Source organism: Amblyraja radiata, chromosome 4 (genome assembly GCF_010909765.2).
Source record: "Amblyraja radiata isolate CabotCenter1 chromosome 4, sAmbRad1.1.pri, whole genome shotgun sequence".
Taxonomy (NCBI): domain Eukaryota; kingdom Metazoa; phylum Chordata; class Chondrichthyes; order Rajiformes; family Rajidae; genus Amblyraja; species Amblyraja radiata.
In genome coordinates, this window is record NC_045959.1 from 48668603 (window position 1) to 48689868 (window position 21266).

At 42.6% G+C, this 21266-nt stretch overlaps 1 protein-coding gene across 2 annotated transcripts in view; it reads right to left on the minus strand.

The window, feature by feature from the left end:
- Positions 1-370: 370 nt before the first annotated feature.
- The window catches only part of prex2 (phosphatidylinositol-3,4,5-trisphosphate dependent Rac exchange factor 2), a 352555-nt gene continuing 331659 nt past the window's right edge, over positions 371-21266 (minus strand). For both annotated transcript variants that reach the window (XM_033019360.1, XM_033019359.1), the window contains 2 exons: positions 19131-19198; positions 371-2323 (listed from right to left, as the gene is read on the minus strand). In XM_033019360.1, the coding sequence (XP_032875251.1) occupies positions 2281-2323; positions 19131-19198 (111 nt within the window). In that variant the 3' untranslated portion in view covers positions 371-2280. The remainder of the gene's footprint in view (positions 2324-19130; positions 19199-21266) is intronic.

Sequence of the window (21266 nt, forward strand, 5' to 3'; positions counted from 1 at the left end):
TGTAAACAACAACCTCTCGCTCAATGTCAGCATGACAAAGGAGTCAGTTATTGACTTTAGGAAGTGTGGTGGAATACATGTCCCAAATAGCGTCAATGATGCCGAAGTGGAAATGGTCAAGACCTTGAAATATCCTTGGCCTTAATATCATGGGCGGTCATGGTGGCGCAACGGTAGAGTTGCTGCCTTACAGCAAATGCAGCGCCGGTGGCCCGGGTTCGATCCTGACTACGGATGCTGTCTGTATGGAGTTTGTATGTTCTCCCCGTGACCTGCGTGGGTTTTCTCCGAGATCTTCGGTTCCCTCCCACACTCAAAAGACGTACAGGTTTGTTGGTTAATTGGCTTGGTAAATGTAAAAATTGTCCCTAGTGGGTGTAGGATAGTGTTAATGTGTGGGGATCGCTGGTCGGCGTGGGCCCAGTGGGCCGAAAGGTCTGTTTCTGCGCTATATCTCTAAACTAAACAAAAATCACCAACAATCTGCCCTGAACCAACTACAATGACACAACACTACCAAGGCCAATAAAGTGCACTAACACCATTACTTCCTCAGGGGTCTATAGAGGTTTGATATGTCTCCAACAACTCTTCTCAACTTCTACAGATGCACCATTGAAAGCATGCTATCGGGTTGCATCACAACTTGGTTTAGGAACAATGCCAGGATAGCAAGAAATTGCAGAGAAATGTGGATGTTGCCTGGTCCATACACAAAGCAGACTCCCATCATCAACGCTTCACACTGCCTTGGGAAAGCAGCCAACATAATCAAGGATTTTTTTCAATTTGGCCATTCCCTCCTCCCCTCTCCCATTAGGCAGAATCTACAAAAGCTTGTAACACCAGTCTCAGGAATAGCTTCTTCCCCTCTGTTACCAGACTATAGGGTGGTCCTCCCATAAATTAGTTGGTAATCCTTATCTTCCAACCTACCTTCAATATGAACATCGGACCTTTTCTCTGTAACTGTAACACTACAATGCTGTAAAACTATATTTTGTATTCTGGTATATTTCTCCTTCCACAACCTTTGTGCTTGTGAATGGCCTGGTTGTACTTGTATATAATATGATCTGACTTACTTCGATAGTGCACAAACAAAAGTTTTCACTGTATCTCAGTACACTTGACAATAATAAAGAAACACTAATAATTTGTTACATTGAAGTAGGTAGATAAAATAGTGTAAGGCAAAAAGACCCACAAGCGAGGACCATAAAGTTATTTTTGGACCGTAAAGTTATTGTTGCGCCTTAATAAGTAAAAATCTTTGTCCTGAGAGAATGTTACCTGATATTACTGTCCATTATACAAATTAAAGTTTTCTAAATCAGTTCCTATCTAATGAGAAGCACGTCCAGATCTTTATATATGCATTTACATATTGCATGCATTAAAGGAATGAATGCATGTTCAAGTGTTTACAATATATGCAAGATGGTAAGTCTTCTGCAAAAGAAAACTGCATCACATTTCCTTCTTGACAATATGAACAAATACTACTGGTTTATGTCCTCTGCTTTCCAATCTCAAAGTACAAATACTGCCACAGAGGATTCCACACAAAAGAAGAAACTGGGACAGTGATTTCTTTACAACATTAAAAAACAACTACTGCATGTTTTATCACATAGAAACAACATATTGGGTCCTGGGTCTAAGTTTGTAACATAATCTCAGTTTTGATGAGATAAGATGAAACTGTACTTGTGGTATTTAAAACATCTGAATCCCTTGGTAACGTTGCAGTCTTTTCACAAGCTCTCAGCTATCTGCAAAGAGCTTAGGACAAACATCTGACTATAATGCACTTTTGTTAATGTTCATAGGCTGAAAATAGACAGTTACAATATCATTTTAAATAGTGAAATTGTTCAAATATACAAAACTGTATCAACAAATTATTGTTTACTATTTTAAAAGGTAAAGACGAAAGGAATGTATAAGTTCAAGCTCACGATACATTTTGAAATTGATAGTTAATGAAAGAAAATTATGCTTAATAATATGACATTAAGCAATAATTAACTTTAAGATTAAACAACAACCCTAGTTTGAGTCTGTTCAGTGTGGCAAAGAAAGGCATTTATGCCAGTTTGAGAGTCTTAGAAAAGGTTTATCTTAGAAAATGTTATAAAATCAGCACATTTTACCGGAACTTCCCAGCAATATCTTGTTTGCAAGCCAGGATTATACTATCTACAATGAAAATTCTTGAATTGTTGTTGAAGAATGTATGTTCAGATATCTCCAAGTTAAAAGTTGAAGCAAGAATCTTCAAGCATCACCATCAGGAGGAGGCTGACACAGCTTGTATAATCTAGAAGAAACAAATGCCGTTAATTATATATGGAAAGGGTGAAAGTGTCAATAATTGTAGTTTATTAAGCAATCGAAAGAGAGCGCTGGACCCAACTGAATAATCTCATCACACCACATTGAGGCCTGCCATTAATAAGTAATGTGTACTGCAGTTCATTGGATTTTTACTGGATTTGTAACCAAAGCACATTGCTACAGTGGATGGACTAAACATAAAAATGGAAGCACACTACCAGGCCCCTCAACCCTGCCATGCTATTCAATACAACCATGGCTAATATATGCAGGCCTTAACTTTTCCTTTGTTCCATATTCACATAACCCTCCAACAACTCCAACATATTTCAAATACTTATCTCTCTATTTTAAGTATATTTAATGATCTGACCTCCACCTTTTAGGAGGCAGAGAATTCCAGAGATTTCATACTCTGAGTGTAAAAGATGTGTGCACCAGAATCTTAAATTGACATTTGGTTATTTTGTAGTGTGTTACATTGTCCATGACTCTCCCACAAGTTAAAACAGCTCGATATATAACCTGTCAAGTCCCTTTAGGGTCTCATATCTTTGAATAAGGTCACCTTCTTGTTCTTCTAAACCCCAAATACAGACTCAAACTGCCTAGTGTCTCTTGATAGGGTCAAACTGCCCTGCCAAGACTAGTCTGACAAATCCTCATGTGGAGTGCCCCAATGCAATTATGTATTTTTGTTTAAACAAAGGACTAACATTGCACAATGTTCCAGGTGTAACTTCACCAACATCCTTTACAAAACTTGCTATTCTGAAATTTGAACCCCTTTGCAATGAAATGCTAACATGCCCTTCTTAAATATTTGTTGGACCTGCTACCTATTTTCCATCTATGTACTGGAACACTATGTAGATCACCCAGAATTTCTCACCCTTGCAGTTTCTCTCCATTTAGGAATAATCTGCCTTTTGAATCCTCTTACCGAAATGGATGACTCACAATTCTGCACATTCAATTCTATTTTTGCCCATCATTCAATCTACCTTTATCTTGTTTCTGAATCACAATGTTCTCATCATTGTATCTGCAGCCACTTAATAGTCCCAGAGCCTCACAGCACAGAAACAGGTCATTTGCCTCACCTTACCCAGGCAACCAAGTTGACATACTGATGAGTCCTCCCAATCAGAAGTGATTGGTGCTTTTCTTTACATTCAGAAAGCTCTTTGCAAATGTGAGAAAATACAAGGTAAATTAAGATATAAGGGTTGTGTATTTAAAGACAGTAATTATGTATTTGGCCATGAGTTTTCGTTGATAATAAAAGTTCTATTTTAAATTCAATAGGCTGCCAATATGCAAAGTGATATACTCAAACATATTTCCATAAAACTCATTGAGTGGATGCTTTGGACACTATTTTACTAGAACATTCATAACAGTTTTAGTCACCAACTATAAGAGTCCAATTATATTTAAATTAAATGCATCCTAAAGTGCTCTAAGATATTAAATGAATATAATTGAATCCATTGTGGCAGAATTAGGAATAGTGGCTTGAAGGCTGCTCAAAAAGACAGATTTCACAAAACATTTAAGGATGGCAAGGGAAATAAAGGCAAATTGGTTCTTGGAGGAAACTATAAGAGTAGATTCCAAGAGTCTTCATTAGTAATAGGATGAGTGGAAGGATTGGTGGAGGGTCTAGAGATAAGATGGGGAAAAGGACTGAAAGAGAAAAATTAGACATTTGAATTAAAATTTTAAGATGCAGGTATGTGCCTGACACTAGCAGTTGCTGCCCTCATACATATAAAAACAGAAAATGCTGAAAATACTCAGCAGGTCAGGCAGCATCTGTGAAAAGAGAAAAGAGAAACATTTCAGGTCTAGACCCTTTGATACACCTCAAGATGTGCAGTCAATTTCACTGGCCTAAACCCTCCCAGATTCCAATGACAAGTAGTGAAGGATTGTACGACCTCAGAACAGAAGACCAACTACCCCCACACCACCCCACCCTGTGCACCCAAACATCCTCTGAAAGCCTTTGAAACCTCTTAGTGCCCATTTCATTGCTTCGTTGGCTGTGATAACAAGGATTTTTAGATCCTTCTGAGCATCTTTGATAGTCAGAAATGCTTAAAATAATTTAAAATGAAACAAATAGAGTCAGCAAAGAGACTAAAGAAAAGTATAAATAATTTTGCAAGGAGAAATGTGCCTTCTGTTCTAATTTCCTCAATGTATCACAATAAATTCCATTGAAATCCATGGGATCCTGGATCTAATGTGGTGCAGTATCAGACAGCTGTATTCCCAGTATAAATACTGGGCAACCTGACCTCCATGGCATAGCTCCATCAGGAGTCCCCAATAAAGCAAAACATACATCTGCCAGTATTATTCCTTACGTTTGGAACGTCCATGTGTGAAAGTCCCAGAGTAGGCAGATCCAATTACCAACAAAGATCAGGCTAAAATGTATGTGAAGCCAGCTTAGATTAATAATCAGATATGGGTCACATATCTAGTGAGGAGGAGGAGGAGCCATCTTGGTGAACGGCTGCTAGCCAGCAGCCGTCCGTTTTAAATCCGGTTTTTTTATAGTTTTTAGTGAGTCCTGTTTTTGTTTGTAGGGGATATGGTCTTTTTAATGTGGGGGGTAGGTGTAAACTTAATTTCTAGGTCCCTACCGGGTCGGTGAGGCAGCTTCTTCTCCGGGCTGCCCGTCGATCCGTCCTCGTGGCCTACCTGCGGGCTTGGAGCGCCGTTTCCTGGCGGGAACCGCCCAGCACCTCGGCCTCGGCGGCGGCACAGCATTGGAGCGCTGGAGCGGAGCGGAGTGGAGCGGGCGATCCCTTGCCTGGGTCGCCGCGCTGGAGCTCTGGCGAGCTGGACCGCCGAGAGCAACAACTCCGGGCTGCGGGTCTGCGGAGCGTAGAGGCGGCAGTGTGGAGAGGCGGCGCCAACTTTATCAACGGGAGCCTGGGTGCTCCAAACCGGCGCGGCCTTGTCGGCTTCGGCAGCCGCGGGCTCCAACCAAGAAGCGGCCATTCCAAGTGGCCCAGCCGCCGAAAGGACTCTCCCGACGCCGGGGCAAGACCACCCGGTGAGAACGGCCAGGGACATCGGGCCTCCGTAGAGGCAATTGCGGTGGCCTCAATAGGCCTGACTTTGGGGTGAACATGGGGTGGGGACTGGACATTGTGCCTTCCCCCACAGTGCTATCCATTGTGGGGGGATGATTTTTTTTGTCTATTTGTAGTCTTGTAGGTCTGTGTCCAAGATGGCTGCCGTGAAGAGAGAGTGGACGCTGGCACGATTTGGTTGCCGCTGCTCTCTCTTCACACTGTGTTTTTGATTTTCTGTTTTTGGATTGAATCCTGTTTTTAATTTGTGTCTCTGTGATGTCCTTATTGTTATATTCCGATTATATGTTATTCCGATATACTATGTAAGGTGTCCTTGAGATGTTTGAAAGGCGCCCATTAAATAAAATTTATTATTATTATTATTATATGAGTGGGTCTTAGTGAGAACATTGTAGATAACATGATAAGATGCTGACAAGGATATTGAGAGTTTTACACCACAGGAGGAGGCTACCGAATTATAATGATGATTTTTTGCAGTTTTATATTTTTATCTCTAAAACATCTATATTTCTTTTCAAAGTCTTTATAAAGTCTGCTTCTAACATGTGTTCTGGTAGGTCATTCCAAGTCCTAACAATATCTCAGAGTAAACTCATTGTACCAATTCATCTTCGAAGATGGCCGGATTTTAGTCATAAAGTTGTACTGCACTGAAAGCCCCCTTCAGTGCAATGTTGACACCGATGCCTATCGACACTAATCCCATTTACCTCCATTAGGCCCATATGCGGATACTCCTGCGAAAGGAGGAACGGCAAAAACTGTGTGAGATATGCAAATTTGGCGTGTCTTTCAAGAAGCATCCAAAATAGCTGTAAGACAGAGAAGCAACTGCTCTATCTGTTTGCCAGGAGTCCCAAGCAATTTTAATGGCTGAATTATGTTTAAATTCTGCCTAAGATCAGTCAGCAGTGTTAAGTTCACCAGTTCTTTGAACACAAGCAAAATGTCAGCCAAGTGCTAAAATATAGGCAATTTCAGTTCGAAACAGGGTTGAGTGGAAGTTGGAGTGCGTTAAGTGGGGCAATCACAGGCCACCACCATGGCAAAGCATTCATTATACCTGACAATACGTAAAGCCTTGGTAATAGATAAAGCCATAGGTATAGAATAGGATAAAGCCTTGAACTACATACTTGTTAAGATTAATAGCTGCTTTCAGGCACTTAGGTTTGTTGCCCATTTATAAAGTCATAAAAAATTTGCACCACATAGATCTCAAGCTTCTCCAATTATTGTTTAATTGATGGCTTACCAAAATCAATATATTTATTGCTGGCTGTCAGTTTCCAGTAATACCAACCCGTGGGTGTTTTCACCGTGCTCTGTGCGATCTGATGAGAAACACTGGGCTTTGCATGTACAATAGCCGTTGCCTACACAATAAAGGCTAATATTTCATTTGCATACCTAATTATTTGCTACACTTGCATGGTAATTTTGTGTTTCATTTTCAATTACACCCAAATCTGCATGGTCTTCGGGATTCTGTGGTGGTTCTCCAGTCAACCAATAACCTATATTTCCATAGAAACAAAGACTGGCAGATGCTGGTTTACAAAAAAAGACACAAGTGCTGAAGTAAGTACAAAGATGTGCTGAATTAATCCAGCAGTTTGTATCTCTTTTTCTACACCCACATACTTTGTTCTTATGTTCAACCTATCTATGCTGCTTTGCAGATACATTGTATGCTCCTCACAACTCGCTTTCCCACGTATCTTTGTATCATCAGAAAATCTGACTACAATACACTCAACTCCTTCATCTAGCCTCCTCTTGAATATCAAAAAAACTAAGGAGCTGATCGTGGACTTTAGGAGGGCACATCATCCGAGGCCGTACACACCATTGAAGATAAATGGGGATACTGTGGATAGGTGAGCTGTTTTTAAATACCTGGGAGTCCACATCTCTGAGGATATGACATGGACATCACTCGCTGCAGCACAAGTGAGTAAGGCAAGGCAGCGCCTTTACCACCTCAGGCAATTGAGGAAATTCAGAGTGTCTCTGAGGATCCTCCAGTGCTTCTACTCAGCGGCTGTGGAAACCATCTTGTCCGGAAATATCACGATTTGGTTTGGGAACTGTTCTGCCCAGGCCAAGAAGGCTCTGCAGAGAGTAGTGTGTTCGGCCGAACGCACTATGGGAACTTCACTTGCCCCTCTGCAGGAACTATACATCAGAAGGTGCAACTCCAGAGCAAACAAGATCATGGGAGACCCCTTCCACCCCTGCAAAGGACTGTTCCAGCTACTACGGTCAGGGAAACACCTCTGTTGCCATGCTGTGAGAACGGAGAGGATGAGAAGGAGTTTCTTCCCAGAAGCCATTAGGACTGTAAACTCCTATCTCACCAGGGACTAACTTTACTGTACCAATTTACTGTTTTGTTAAATTGCTGTTTTCTTCCTTTTTCTTTCCTCCCACAAATATGTAATATGTGAATATGTGATTCTGTTCCATTCTGTTTGTAGTTTGTTTGTTTGTTTTTTTGCACAATCCGCGAGCATTGCCACTTTTCATTTCACTGCACATCTCGTATGTGTATGTGATGAATAAACTTGACTAGATTGTGAGGACCTAGTTCTGATCTCGTGCAGCTTGCCACCAAGGGAATTACACATTTATCCTTACTCTTTGTTTTTTCTTAGCTAATCCTATATTCAGGGAAAATATACTGCATTCCATGCCATGAGCTCTTCCCTTGTGTGTTAACCTTTTAACTAATCAAACATCTTCTGGAAATCCAAGTGCACTAAATCTTCGCAATATCCACTCGGGTCATTACATTCTCAATAAACTTTAATAAATATGCCAAACATTATTTCCTTTTTCATAAAACCATGTTGACTCTATTTAACTGCACTATCATTTCTGAGTGTCAAACTTCCACCTCCATAAATGCAACATTCAAGCATTATCTCCACAACAGATGTTAGGTTAAGAGAACAATGGTTATCTCCTTAGGTAGACAAAAATGCTGGTGAAACTCAGCGGGTGAGGCAGCATCTATGGAGCGAATGAAATAGGCAACGTTTTGGGCCGGAACCCTTCTTCAAACAAGTCTGAAGAAGGGCTTCGGCCCAAAATGTTGCCTATTTCCTTCGCTCCATAGATGCTGCTTCACCCACTGAGTTTCTCCAGCACTTTTGTCTACCTTCGATTTTCCAGCATCTGCAGTTTGTTCTTAAACAATGGTTATCTCCTTTCTATCTTCTGCCCTACTGCTATGGAGTATGGAAGGCATGGGTTACACTTTTGATTTTCCACCTCATTGGGACTGTAACAGAACCTGGGGAATTTGAAAAATCTCACAGTGCAATTTGTCTTTCTTCAGCCACTTAATTTTACACCAGGATGCAGGTCACTAGGTCCAGGGAAATGTTGTCATTAGTTTGTCCGGCTCCTTTTCCTAGTAATAGTAATAGTTTGAAGTTCGTTCCTTCCTTTTATCCCCAAATCTTCTGCTATTATGGAGTTGATTTTAGCGCCATCTACTATGAAGACAAGTACAAAGCCTCTGCCCATTATTCATTATTGATCTTCCTGTCTTATTCTTTTGATATACAGCTGCACAACCTTTTATCCGAAAGCCTTGGGACCAGACACTTTTCGTAATTCGGAATTTTTCGGCTTTCGGAATGGAAGATTTTTAGCGTAGATTTTAACGGCTGGCTCAGTGGTAGAGTGCTCGGCTCATATCCGCAAGGTCGCGAGTTTGCGCCTCGATCCCGGCAGTTACTCGATCGCGAGTTTGAGTCTTCAATGTAGTTTTTTCTTGCAGAATACGAGAGAATAGGGAGGGTTAGGCTGGGATCATTCTCTGTGAGATGATCTTAGTGCGGGAGACAAGTGTAGGAGAGGTGTACTGACTGCGTGGGCAGAACTTTGGAAGTGATTGCCCGCCATTCTCAAAAGCCGCTGTGTCTCCCTGTCCCTGGGATAGCAGGGGGCGATCAAACAGCACAATACCCCCCCCCTCCAATTCCAGAGGAACCCGCTCCCCGATGGGCCGCTACGGCGACAAGTGACAGTTCGCCCACAGCCCGAGCTGCGCCACCCCAAGAACAAGACGTACCTTGCACACCATCAGCTTCTGCCCCTACGGGGAGCGTGTTCCTCTGGAGTTGGAGCGGGGCTGGGCTGGAGTTGCTGATCTGGGATCTGTGTGCTTGCAGTGGGCCTGGGGGTCGGTGTCCCGATGAGGGGGCGCAGCTCGGGCTGTGGGCGAACTGCCACTTGTCGCCGTAGTGGCTCATCGGGGAGCGGCTTCTGGTGGTCCTGACGTCTCCGGCCAGTTTGCAGTTTTCCTCTGGAGTTGGAACGGGGTTGGGCTGCTGCTGGCTGTGGGTCTCTGGGATCTCCGTGCTTGCAGTGGGCCTGGGGGTCGGTGTCCCGTTGGTCCTGTGGTCTCCGGTGACTGGCACTGACCTGCTGGCATTGCTGACATGAAGACAGTGCAAAGCCCCCACGCCGGTGCAATGGGCGGGGAGCTGGAGAGGGGAGGGAAGGGGTCACACACATGGCCGGGAAGCAGAGGGGTGTAGGTGGGGTGAAACCTGAAGGGAGCGACAATCTGCTGCTGCCTGCCCGCTGAGTTAAAAAGTTCCCACGCAAGACTCACGATACACTGTGTATCGTGAGTCTACCGTGGGAACTTTTTAACTCAGCGGGCAGGCAGCAGCAGATTGGCAATTATTAACCCTCCCGCGCAATATACCCTCACCTTCTCTTTTATGAATGGGGATTTAGTTCCCCTTTCTTCGAGGACCTGACCAGAGGTTCCGCTGTCACCTCTGCGGGCCGCCCTCAGTGAACGTCTTCAAGGACCTTTCTTCAAGGACCGAAAAAATGTCCGCTATTCGGAGCTTTTAGTTATTTGGAATTTCGGATAAAAGGTTGTGCACCTGTACTTACAGAAGCCTCAGCGTTGTTTTTAATATTACTCTCCTATTTTCCCTCTTTTTTGCTGGTTTCTAAAATGCTCCCTCTCTTCTGGATAAGCACTGATATTCCACAGTTACCTAAAGAGGATTCATTCTTCTGTTGCGATCTTCTCAGCACAGTACATCTATTAACTCATGATGTTAAAAGCTATAACTCACATGTTGGCTACTCCTTATCTGAGTGAGTTGATACTACTATTTCATGCCAAAGTTCGAGTTGTCCTACAAATTTAGGCTGTGCACGCCATACGCAAGAAGAAGAAGACGAAGATGCCAAAGTTCATAGCATCCATCCAAGGTGTAGCATAAGTATATCAGCAGTATATCTTGCATGGAGATAGCAATTGGGCAGCATCATTGCGTTATCTTTCAGTGAGGATTGGCGAAACAGGTGTGGCCATTAAGAATGAATGAAATTTAGTTCAAGGTGAAAATGAGTTTTAATACAATCTTTTTCAAACAGGTTATTGGTTAAGAAGGGAAATCAAATTATTGTGAAGGAGGCAGGGCATGCGAAAAGGACAAGAAAGAATACTTTATTCAATCTGAATCAGGATGTGTTTGTTTGTCCATGCCTTTGTATCGGTCTTCTGATATTTTATGTGCATTGGTCAAAATAACAAAGATCACTGTCAGTCAGATATACAGACTAAAGATAGAGTAAATTAAATTGCAAACAATATTGACAATTCTTTTAAAAATTGGTAATGGGGAACCACTACTAAATCCTGCCTGTCCATAAAGTGAGGTACCATAAAATGGCAAAATCAATGGCTTTCAATCTAGCCTCAAAATTAATATCCAAGCATGACTGAGCCATGAGGAAAATAATATGGTGACATGCAGCAGAATTCCAATCCTTGATTAAGAACTTTTTTTATTAATGCTGAGAGTTCCAACAAGATTTCTTACTGTATATAGAATATAGAACAGTACAGCACAGGAACAGTCCCTTTGGCCCACAATGTTCATGCGGACATGATGCCAAATTAAACCAATCTCCTCTGCCTGCACATGATCTATATCCCTCCATCCCCTGCATAAGATTTTTAGTGAGAATCTCTACCTTAAAAAACAAAATGTTTTACAATCAAAACAGTTTTACTATTAATTTGCAATACACTTTTTTAAATTATATAATAGTCTTTTAAGCTTGCAATGAAAGAGCTGCATACTGCCATTAGCAATCAACAGACGCACAACCCCGAGGCAGCCTTCATTGTTGCGGGTGACTTCAATCACTCTAACCTGAAGACTGTACTCCCCAAATTCCACCAACATGTCTCCTTCCCCACTAGAGTAGACAAGACACTGGACAAAGTCTACACCAACATGGCTGAAGCTTACAAAGCCACCCCCCTCCCCCACCTTGGTCAGTCTCATCACGTCTCATTGTTCCTGCTCCCTAAGTACTCCCCACTCATCAGACGGGTTAAACCAACTGTGAGGACAGTTAAAGTCTGGTCAGAGGAAGCGGACTTCACACTTCAGCAGTGTTTTGGAAACACTGACTGGAAGGCGTTTGCAGCCCAGGCCACCCTTGACTCCCACACGGACATTTATTCCTACACATCCTCTGTTCTGGACTTTATAAACTCCACCATCAATAGTGTCACCTCCCTCAAACAGGTGACCATATTCCCGAATCAGAAGCCATGGATGAACAGCGAGGTCAGGCTACTGCTGAAAGCACGGGACACCGCTTTCAGGTCAGGCGATGCTCGAGCCTACAGTTCAGCCAGGGCTAACCTGAAGAGGGGCATCAAGAAGGCCAAGCACTGCCATAAGCTCAGGATTGAGGAGCACTTCAACAACAACTCCGACCCCCGACGCATGTGGCAAGGCATCCAGGCCATCACGGACTACAGACCCTCCAACACCACCCCCACATCCAGCGATGCCTCCTTCCTTGAGGAGCTTAATCATTTCTATGGCCGCTTCGACAGGGACAATCTAGAGACAGCCATCAAGGCTGTGCTACCTGCCGATCACCAACCCCTCACACTCACCCCCTACAACGTATATGTGGCACTGAGTAGGACTAATGCACGTAAAGCTGCTAGCCCTGACGGCATCCCCGGGCGCGTGCTCAGGGCCTGTGCTGCGCAGCTGACAGACGTCTGGACTGACATCTTCAACCTGTCACTTGCCCAAGCAGTTGGCCCCACGTGCCTTAAAACCACCTCCATCGTGCCAGTGCCAAAACACTCCACTGCGGCAAGCCTCAACGACTTCCGCCCAGTTGCACTTACCCCCATCATCACCAAGTGCTTCGAGAGGCTGGTCCTGGCACACCTCAAAAGCTGCCTACCCCCCACACTGGATCCCTATCAGTTTGCCTACCACAAGAACAGGAGTACGGAGGATGCCATCTCAACGGCACTTCACTCCGCCCTCTCCCACCTCGACAACAGAGACACTTACGTAAGAATGCTGTTCATCGATTACAGCTCAGCATTCAACACCATTATACCATCAAAACTGATCACCAAACTCGGTAACCTGGGCATCGACCCCTCCCTCTGCAACTGGATACTGGACTTTCTAACCAACAGACCCCAGTCTGTTAGGTTAGACAAGCACACCTCTTCAACCCTCACCCTGAACACCGGCGTTCCACAGGGCTGTGTGCTGAGCCCCCTCCTCTACTCCCTCTTCACCTATGACTGCACACCTGTACATGGTACTAACACCATCATCAAGTATGCAGAGGATACAACGGTGATTGGCCTCATCAGCAACAACGATGAGTCGGCCTACAGGGAGGAGGTCCATCACTTAGCAGCATGGTGCGCTGACAACAACCTGGCCCTTAACTCCAAGAAGACCAAGGAGCTCATTGTAGACTTCAAGAAGTCCAGGGGCGGCACGCACACTCCCATCCACACTAACGGGACGGAGGTGGAACGTGTTTCTAGCTTCAGGTTCCTGGGAGTCAACACCTCCGATGACCTCTCTTGGACCCACAATACCTCAACTCTGATCAAGAAGGCTCACCAGCGTCTCTTCTTCCTGAGGAGACTGAAGAAGGTCCATCTGTCTCCTCAGATCCTGGTGAACTTCTACCGCTGCACCATCGAGAGCATCCTTACCAACTGCATCACAGTATGGTATGGCAACTGCTCTGTCTCCGACCGGAAGGCATTGCAGAGGGTGGTGAAAATTGCCCAACGCATCACCGGTTCCTCGCTCCCCTCCATTGAGTCTGTCCAAAGCAAGCGTTGTCTGCGGAGGGCGCTCAGCATCGCCAAGGACTGCTCTCACCCCAACCATGGACTGTTTACCCTCCTACCATCCGGGAGGCGCTACAGGTCTCTCCGTTGCCGAACCAGCAGGTCCAGGAACAACTTCTTCCCGGCGGCTGTCACTCTACTCAACAACGTACCACGGTGACTGCCAATCACCCCCCCCCCGGACACTTATTATTATTTATTCAAATCATTTGCTATGTCGCTCTTCCAGGGAGATGCTAAATGCATTTTGTTGTCTCTGTACTGTACACTGACAATGACAATTAAAATTGAATCTGAATCTGAATCTGATTTCAGAACTGATTCAATATCTGCATAATTCAAATACAATAATTTTCTGTTTAATTACAAAAATTATTTTAAAATAACATTGGAAGAAGTTCACTAAATTGGTAAATTTTACACAATTGTGATCATAAGTTATAAGAGCAGAATTTGGCCATTCGGCCCATCAGGTCTACTCTGCCATTTAATCATGGCTGATCTATCTCTCCTTCCTAACCCCATTCTCCTGCCTCCTCCCCATAACAATTGACACCCATCTTGTTTTGGGACTTTTTATACTATGAGCAGCTGGAAATAGAAACTATTCTCATAATTTTTCCTTGATTAATATAAGCAGATGCACTTTAATGGGGAGGTAATCTTTTGTGTTTAGTGTATCATACTGTAAAATTATTTCAGATCTACATTGAATAAGGCTCAATGTTGCACAGGGCTGATAGGCTGATGGCGCGAGAGTATCAGATATCAAGATTCAGAAAGTAAACTCAAAGGCTAAGAAACCAAAGTAAATGCTACAATACCCTTTAAAGACATGCTATACGATGAGCCTACACCTGTTTCGTGCAAGGGACAAGGCTCCAATGTACATGAAGCCCAAAGCATTGTAAATAGCAAAAGGGGCTTTACGCCTTTATACATACATTCTGATACAAAGACCTTCTCTCCTTAATCTCGTCATTCCACCAATTGCCCAGATCAAAATTTGTGAGTACTCAAAGGTCTTGCCTCACTTAGTGAGTATGCCTTTAAAATAATTCAGCAGCATGGTGTATTGGAAAGCTGCACTATCTGATAGAAGTTCTCAACCAGACACGCAAGGCTCATCATATTCAGGGATGCATTAGATCCGAGTTTTATTTAAATTATTTACCCATTCCATAATGCGAGTGGAATATTAAACAATCTCAACTCACTTAGGAACACTCTGATGAGATCTCCATTGACATAGAGTATATAAAAAAATCATACCCATTCTTCCTGGCCTGGCATCAATGATCCATTTTCAGAGATACAGCAGGATACCAATGAATTATTTTGACATCACTGCATCCAGTAAAGATGCAAGGAGCACCTGCAAGCATTGTTATTGATGTGGCAATGTGCCATACTGGTATTGCACAGAGTCATGCAGCAAAGAAACAGGCCTTTCAACCCAATTTGTCCATGCCAACTAAGATGCCCCATTTACAGTAGTCCCAACTGTCCACATTTGCCCTATATCCCTCTTAACATTTCCTATCCATGCACCTGTCAAACTGTTGTTTAAATGTTATCATAGCACCTGCCTCAACCACCATTCTCATTCCATACACCCATCACTCTCTGTGTGAAAAGTTTGCCCCTCAGGCTCCTATTAAATCTTTCCTCTCTCACCTTAAACCTACGTCCTGTGGATCTAGATTCCCCTATTCTGGGTTAATGATTCTGTGCCTCCACTGCACGTATTCCCTTCATGCATTTATACATGTCTATAAGACCATCCCTCAGCCTCCTGCAATCGAAGAAATAAAGTCCCAGACTGTCAAACCTCGCCCTATAGTTCAGACCTTGAGTCCTGGCAGCATTTTCGTAAACCTTCTCTATACTCTTTCCAGCTTAACAACATCCTTCCTATAGCAACACAATACCACAAATGTAACTTCACCAATATCTTGTATAACGGTAAAATAACATCCCAACCGCTACACTCAATATCTTGACTGATGAAGGCCAATGAAGCAAAAGCCTTCTTGACCTACTTGTGATGCCACTTTCAAGGAAATATGTAGCTGCAGTCCTAGATCCTTCTGCTCCACAAGCCTCCCCAGGTCCCTACCATTGACTGTGAAGGTCTTGCCCCAAAGTGCAACACCTCACACTTGCGAGCATTGAACACCATTAGCCATTCCTCAGCCTATTTCCCCAGATGATCAAGATCTTGCTGTTGTTTTTGTTGATAAGCCTTCTATCTCAAAGGGTTTAGACATGGCTTGCATTAATATTTTATTGAAATATTATTGGTGCCAAATCCACAGGAAATCTTTGTGAACAGAAATAGGTCATTGTAGTGACAAAGTGTAAAAAAAAAAAAACTAGAAATACTTGGTAGATCAGGTGGCATCCACAGAGTGTCAATATCTAAGGTCTTCAATCTGAAACAATTTATTTTTTATCTTTCCATGACTTGTGAGTATTTTCTTCAAATTATATTTTTACTTCAGAATTCTAGCATTTATATATTTTTTACTTTTTAAAAGAAATAAAACCATTATTCCAAAATAATAGTTTTAATTTCTTTGCAAATCTCTTCACACATTTTCTGCTTCTTTTTTTTCTATCATATAACAACGATAAAGCAATTCAAGATGGCCAACAATTAGTGCATGCATGAGTGGGTGAGAGTGTGTTTCTGTGCAAAGGGGAGATGATGCTGAAGTCACTTGACAGATTATTTTACCAAGCGTTGGCAAACACCCAAAGGCAGCCAGCAGCATCAGAGACCCACACCACCCTGGCCACAAACTTATTTCACTCCTGCCATCGGGAGGAAGATATAGGAGCCTGAAAACTGTAACGTGTAGGTTCAGGAACAGATTCTTCCCTACAACCATTAGGCTATTAAACACAACAACCTCCAAATTAGCTCTGAAGAGCTATCGAGCTGTGGGAGTCAATAGGTTTGTGTAGATGTCAATCGATAGTCGGTATCCTGTGATGGAGACGGCGATGTTCGATGTACCCTACAAAGAGGCAGGCATAGCTATCCAAACTGCCCACTGGTTCTCAATCTTGATTTTACAAATATCTTTACGCATTATTGCACTAACTTCATCTTTTAAGGACAATGCCACCCATTCTCCTGTTCCATTTTACTTCTCATTTTTAAATATCAAATCCATTTGACTATTTATTTCTCAGCTTTGGCTACACTACAGTGTTGCCCCTATAATGACAATCCTATTGTCTCTGTTTATATCTATTTGTACTGCCATTTTCTCCTCTGTGTTACTAATGCTTCATGGATTAAGAACACAATATATTTAGATTTTTCTTGTTAATTTATTAGGTCTATTAACATTTTGATTTTAAATTGTCCCCATTTTCTCTTGTCTGGATCTATTTGCACAATAGTTTTCCTTGGGCTTTACCTTCACTGATTATAACAGATAAATGACTGAATCAATTGAATGGCTTCCTGCAACATCAATACATTTTCTGCTGAGTAGCATCTTGTTCAAAGAATTCTGCCTTTTCTCAGAGGATTTCAACTATGCAGGAGTAAATAGTGATTGAGAGCTTGAATATTCTGGACTGATCATTTGCGGTTGTTATCTACCATTTTAGTCAATGCGGATAGATTATTTTGGTATGCATTAGGTAGATAGATGCTTCAGGGGTTAAACTAGACTACACATTAACTGATGAGGAAACATTCATGAAACTCCCAAGTAAGGATCATTTTAAGGCACAACATATCATAACATTTTCAGTTATGGGGAAGAATGTATGAAGCTTCATTGTTAAAAGCAACATGCCTCCATAATGACATAATGAAGAGACACTCACAATGTGTATCAATCAATTATTATGGGTGTGATTATTTTGTATTATGAAAGGGTGGTTTCAAGGACAATTCTTAGCAATAAGAATGTGCAGATTGATCCTATCACGCTTTTCAGATGGGGGTCAAGTTATCTTTGTTTAATTTGTGGGATAAATTGATATCGAGAATCAGAGTTGGGGATAATTATACACTGGAATTTACTGTTGCAAGGAATTATATGTGTACAAGATGACTTAAACACAATGGTGCATGGCAAGCATTTATTATAGTTTGCTGTACATCCAATGTGATGTAATTATTTTGTAGTTTCTTGTAATATGTCACATTATTGGTGGTGTTGTACTCTATTTAGGATTAATATTACTTATTTTCAGTAAAGTTTTGAAAAGATTTGTTGAGCTGTGCTTGAATTTTGTCTAACTTTACCCTACCAGGATGGGTTCATTATTCTCAACTTAATAATGTAATAGGATTGCTCAAGTTATTGTGGTCAGAAAGGAAATAGAAAAGGAGGAAGAACGGAAAGATGATGAGAGAGCACTTCAAAGGTTCAACATTTGGCTCCCCAAAGAGTACGAGTATGAGGAATGTTGATAAGAACCTTGAGTCCATGAGTTCGGGCAGACACAAACCCAGTAAACCCAGTTGTCTTGGCATGATGTTCCTGTTCTGGCCTCATCACACAGTTTATAGCTCACAAAACCAGAGTGGAAGCAAGTCATTCTCCATCCCAAGGGACTGCCTCATAAGAAGAATTGAAAAAAAATAAACTGCATCCAATGATAAAAGAGTTGAATAGGAAGGAACTGCAGGTGCTGATTTAAACCGAAGATAAATACAAAATGCTGGAGTAACTCAGTGGGACAGGCAGCTTCTCTGGAGGAAAGGAATGGATGACAAGCCTTCTTCAGACGTCTGAAGAAGGTCGCGATCCGAACCGTCACCCATTCCTGCCCTCCAGAGATGCTGCTGCCTGTCTCACTGAGTTACTCCTGCATTTTGTGTTTATAAAAGAGTAACCAGTTAGCACAGATTTATGCCGGTTACAAATAAATTAGCTGTGACACAAGGAAACATTTTTACATCATGTTATTAGAACTTGAAATGCAACAGAAAAAATATTTTAATACTAGAAATGATTTTAAATGCTGGGAAAAATAATCTTACACAACCTACCTTTGGTTTATTGGTGCATCAGCTGTGGTACAATAACCACTATTTCTCCATAAATAAATGTACGATTGTTTGCATTAAATGTATTATTACCGTTCAGTTGCTTGTTTAGTTTAGTTTAGGGATACAGCGCAGAAACAGGCCCTTCAGCCCACCGGGTCCGTGCCGACCAGCGATCCCCACACATTAACACTATCATACACACTCTAAGGACAATTTTTACATTTACCAAGCCAATTAACCTACATACTTGTACGTCTTTGGTGTGTGAGAGGAAACCGAAGATCTTGGAGAAAACCCACGCAGATCACGGGGAGAATGTACAAACTCTGTACTGACAACACCCGTAGTCGGGATCGAACCGGGCCTCTGGCGCTGCAAGGCAGCATCTCTACCACTATGCCACCACGGTGGAGTATTAGGTTGTTGGGAGCATTTAATTGTTTAAATTGTACAGAGCAGTTACCTTGGAGCAGATTGTGGAGTTCGGTCCCTCACTCCGAGATTCTTAGCAGAGTTCTGCACTCTTGCTCCCTGAAATAAAACAAGCACTTCTTATTTATGCATAGATTGTTAAATGCACGTCTTGGAAGAGACCACAGTGATAAAAATACACAATCAAATTATCTTTACTCATTCATAATGAATAAAAGCTGGAGTGCAGAGTTTCATGGATGGTGGCAGATTAATTGATTCCTTCTGGGAATTGGTAATTTAATTTCTTGGACGATACATCAACAAATAGTGCACTAAAAGTTAGAAAACTTAATTTGTATACCATTTTACCATAAATTACACAAACAATTCAAGTAATTTAATATACAACCATTTAATTTGAAATACAGTGAAAACATGACAGCCACTTTATGCACCACAAGAACAATAAATAAAATGTGTAGGAAAGAACTGCAGATGTTGGTTTAAATCGAGGGTAGACACAAAATACTGAACTAACTCGGGGGACAGGCGGCATCTCTGGCGAAAAGGAATGGGTGACGTTTTGGGTCGAGACCCTTCTTCAGATGGCAGGGGAGCGGGCGGGACAGAGATAGAATGTAGTCGGAGACAGTAAGACTGGTGGGAGAACTGGGGAGGGGGAATAGGCTGGAGAGAGAGGGAAAGCAAGTGCTATTTGATGTTAGAGAAGTTAATGTTCATACCGCTGGGGTGCAAGCTACCCGCAAAAGATGAGGTGCTGTTCCTCCAATTTGCGCTGGGCCTCTGACAATGGAGGAGGCACAGGACAGAAAGGTCAGATTGGGAATGGGAGGGGGAGTTAAAGTGCTGAGCAACCGGGAGATCAGGTAGGTTGAGGCAGACTGAGCGGAGGTGTTCAGCTAAATGATCGCCGAGCCTGCGCTTGGTCTCACCAATGTACAGGAGTTGACACCTGAAACAGCAGATACAGTAAATGAAGTTGGAGGATGTACAACTGAACCTCTGCCTCACCTGGAAAGACTGTTGGGGTCCTTGGATTGAGTCGAGGGGGGAGGTAAAGGGACAGGTGTTGCATCTCCTGCAGTTGCTGGGGAAAGTACCTGGGGAGGGGGTGGTTTGGGTGGGAAGGGATGAGTTGACCAGGGAGTTGCGGAGGGAACGGTCTCTGCGGAAAGGGGTGGAGATGGGAAGATGTTGCCAGTAGTGGGATCCCTTTGGAGGTGGCGAAAATGTTGTAGGATGCTATATGCTGTATGCGATGGCTGATGGTGTGGAAGGAGAGGACAAGGGGGACTCTGTCCTTGTTGTGAATGGGGGGAGGGGGAGCAAGAGTGGAGCTGAGGGATATCAAGGAGACCCTCGTGAGAGCCTCATATATAATGGAAGAGGGGAACCCCCCCCCCCCCCCCCGTTTCCTAAAGAATGAGGACATATCTGATGTCCTGGTATGGAAAACCTCATCCAGGGTGCAGATGCGGCGTAGACGAAGGAATTGGGAGTAGGGGATAGAGTCCTTACAGGAAGCAGGGTGGGAAGAAGTGAAGTCTAGATAGCTATGGGAGTCAGAGCTAAATTAAAATAACATGATTGATCATTTAATTTGTTGCTGTGGCAATTGAGTGAAGGAGAGGACATAGGAGACCTGTTATTGTTTGTCATTAAGCATTGTTAAAAGATCTTTAATTTTCCACAAGATGATTGGGACATAGCCAGCAGAACTTTGGCCTACATCTCATCTGAAAATTGGCCTACATCTCATCTGAAAATTGGCATCTACATCAAAGCAGCATTGTGCGCCAGAGGGCAAACTTAAATTCTCCATTTGGCCTTGTGCCTCGGAAACAACGATGAACAAGTTAACTTTTGGTATCAATTTGGTCACAGAATGTTTACACCGATGCAACTTTGCACAAAGGAAACAGTTCTGACTGGAAAGTGCAATGGTAATAGAAGTGAATGACGGTTAGTTGTGATAAGTTTGCAAAGTTTCAAAATAAAATTTTGAAATATTTGAATTTCCAAAATTGAATTGGACATTAAAACTGATTTTTAAAATATTTTTCCTTTTGGTTCTGCAAATGGGATCTGATTCAGTTCTGTTCTTCACAAGCAGATTGGAAAGTTGCTGATTTATATTAACACGTAGTTCAATAGAATTCAATAG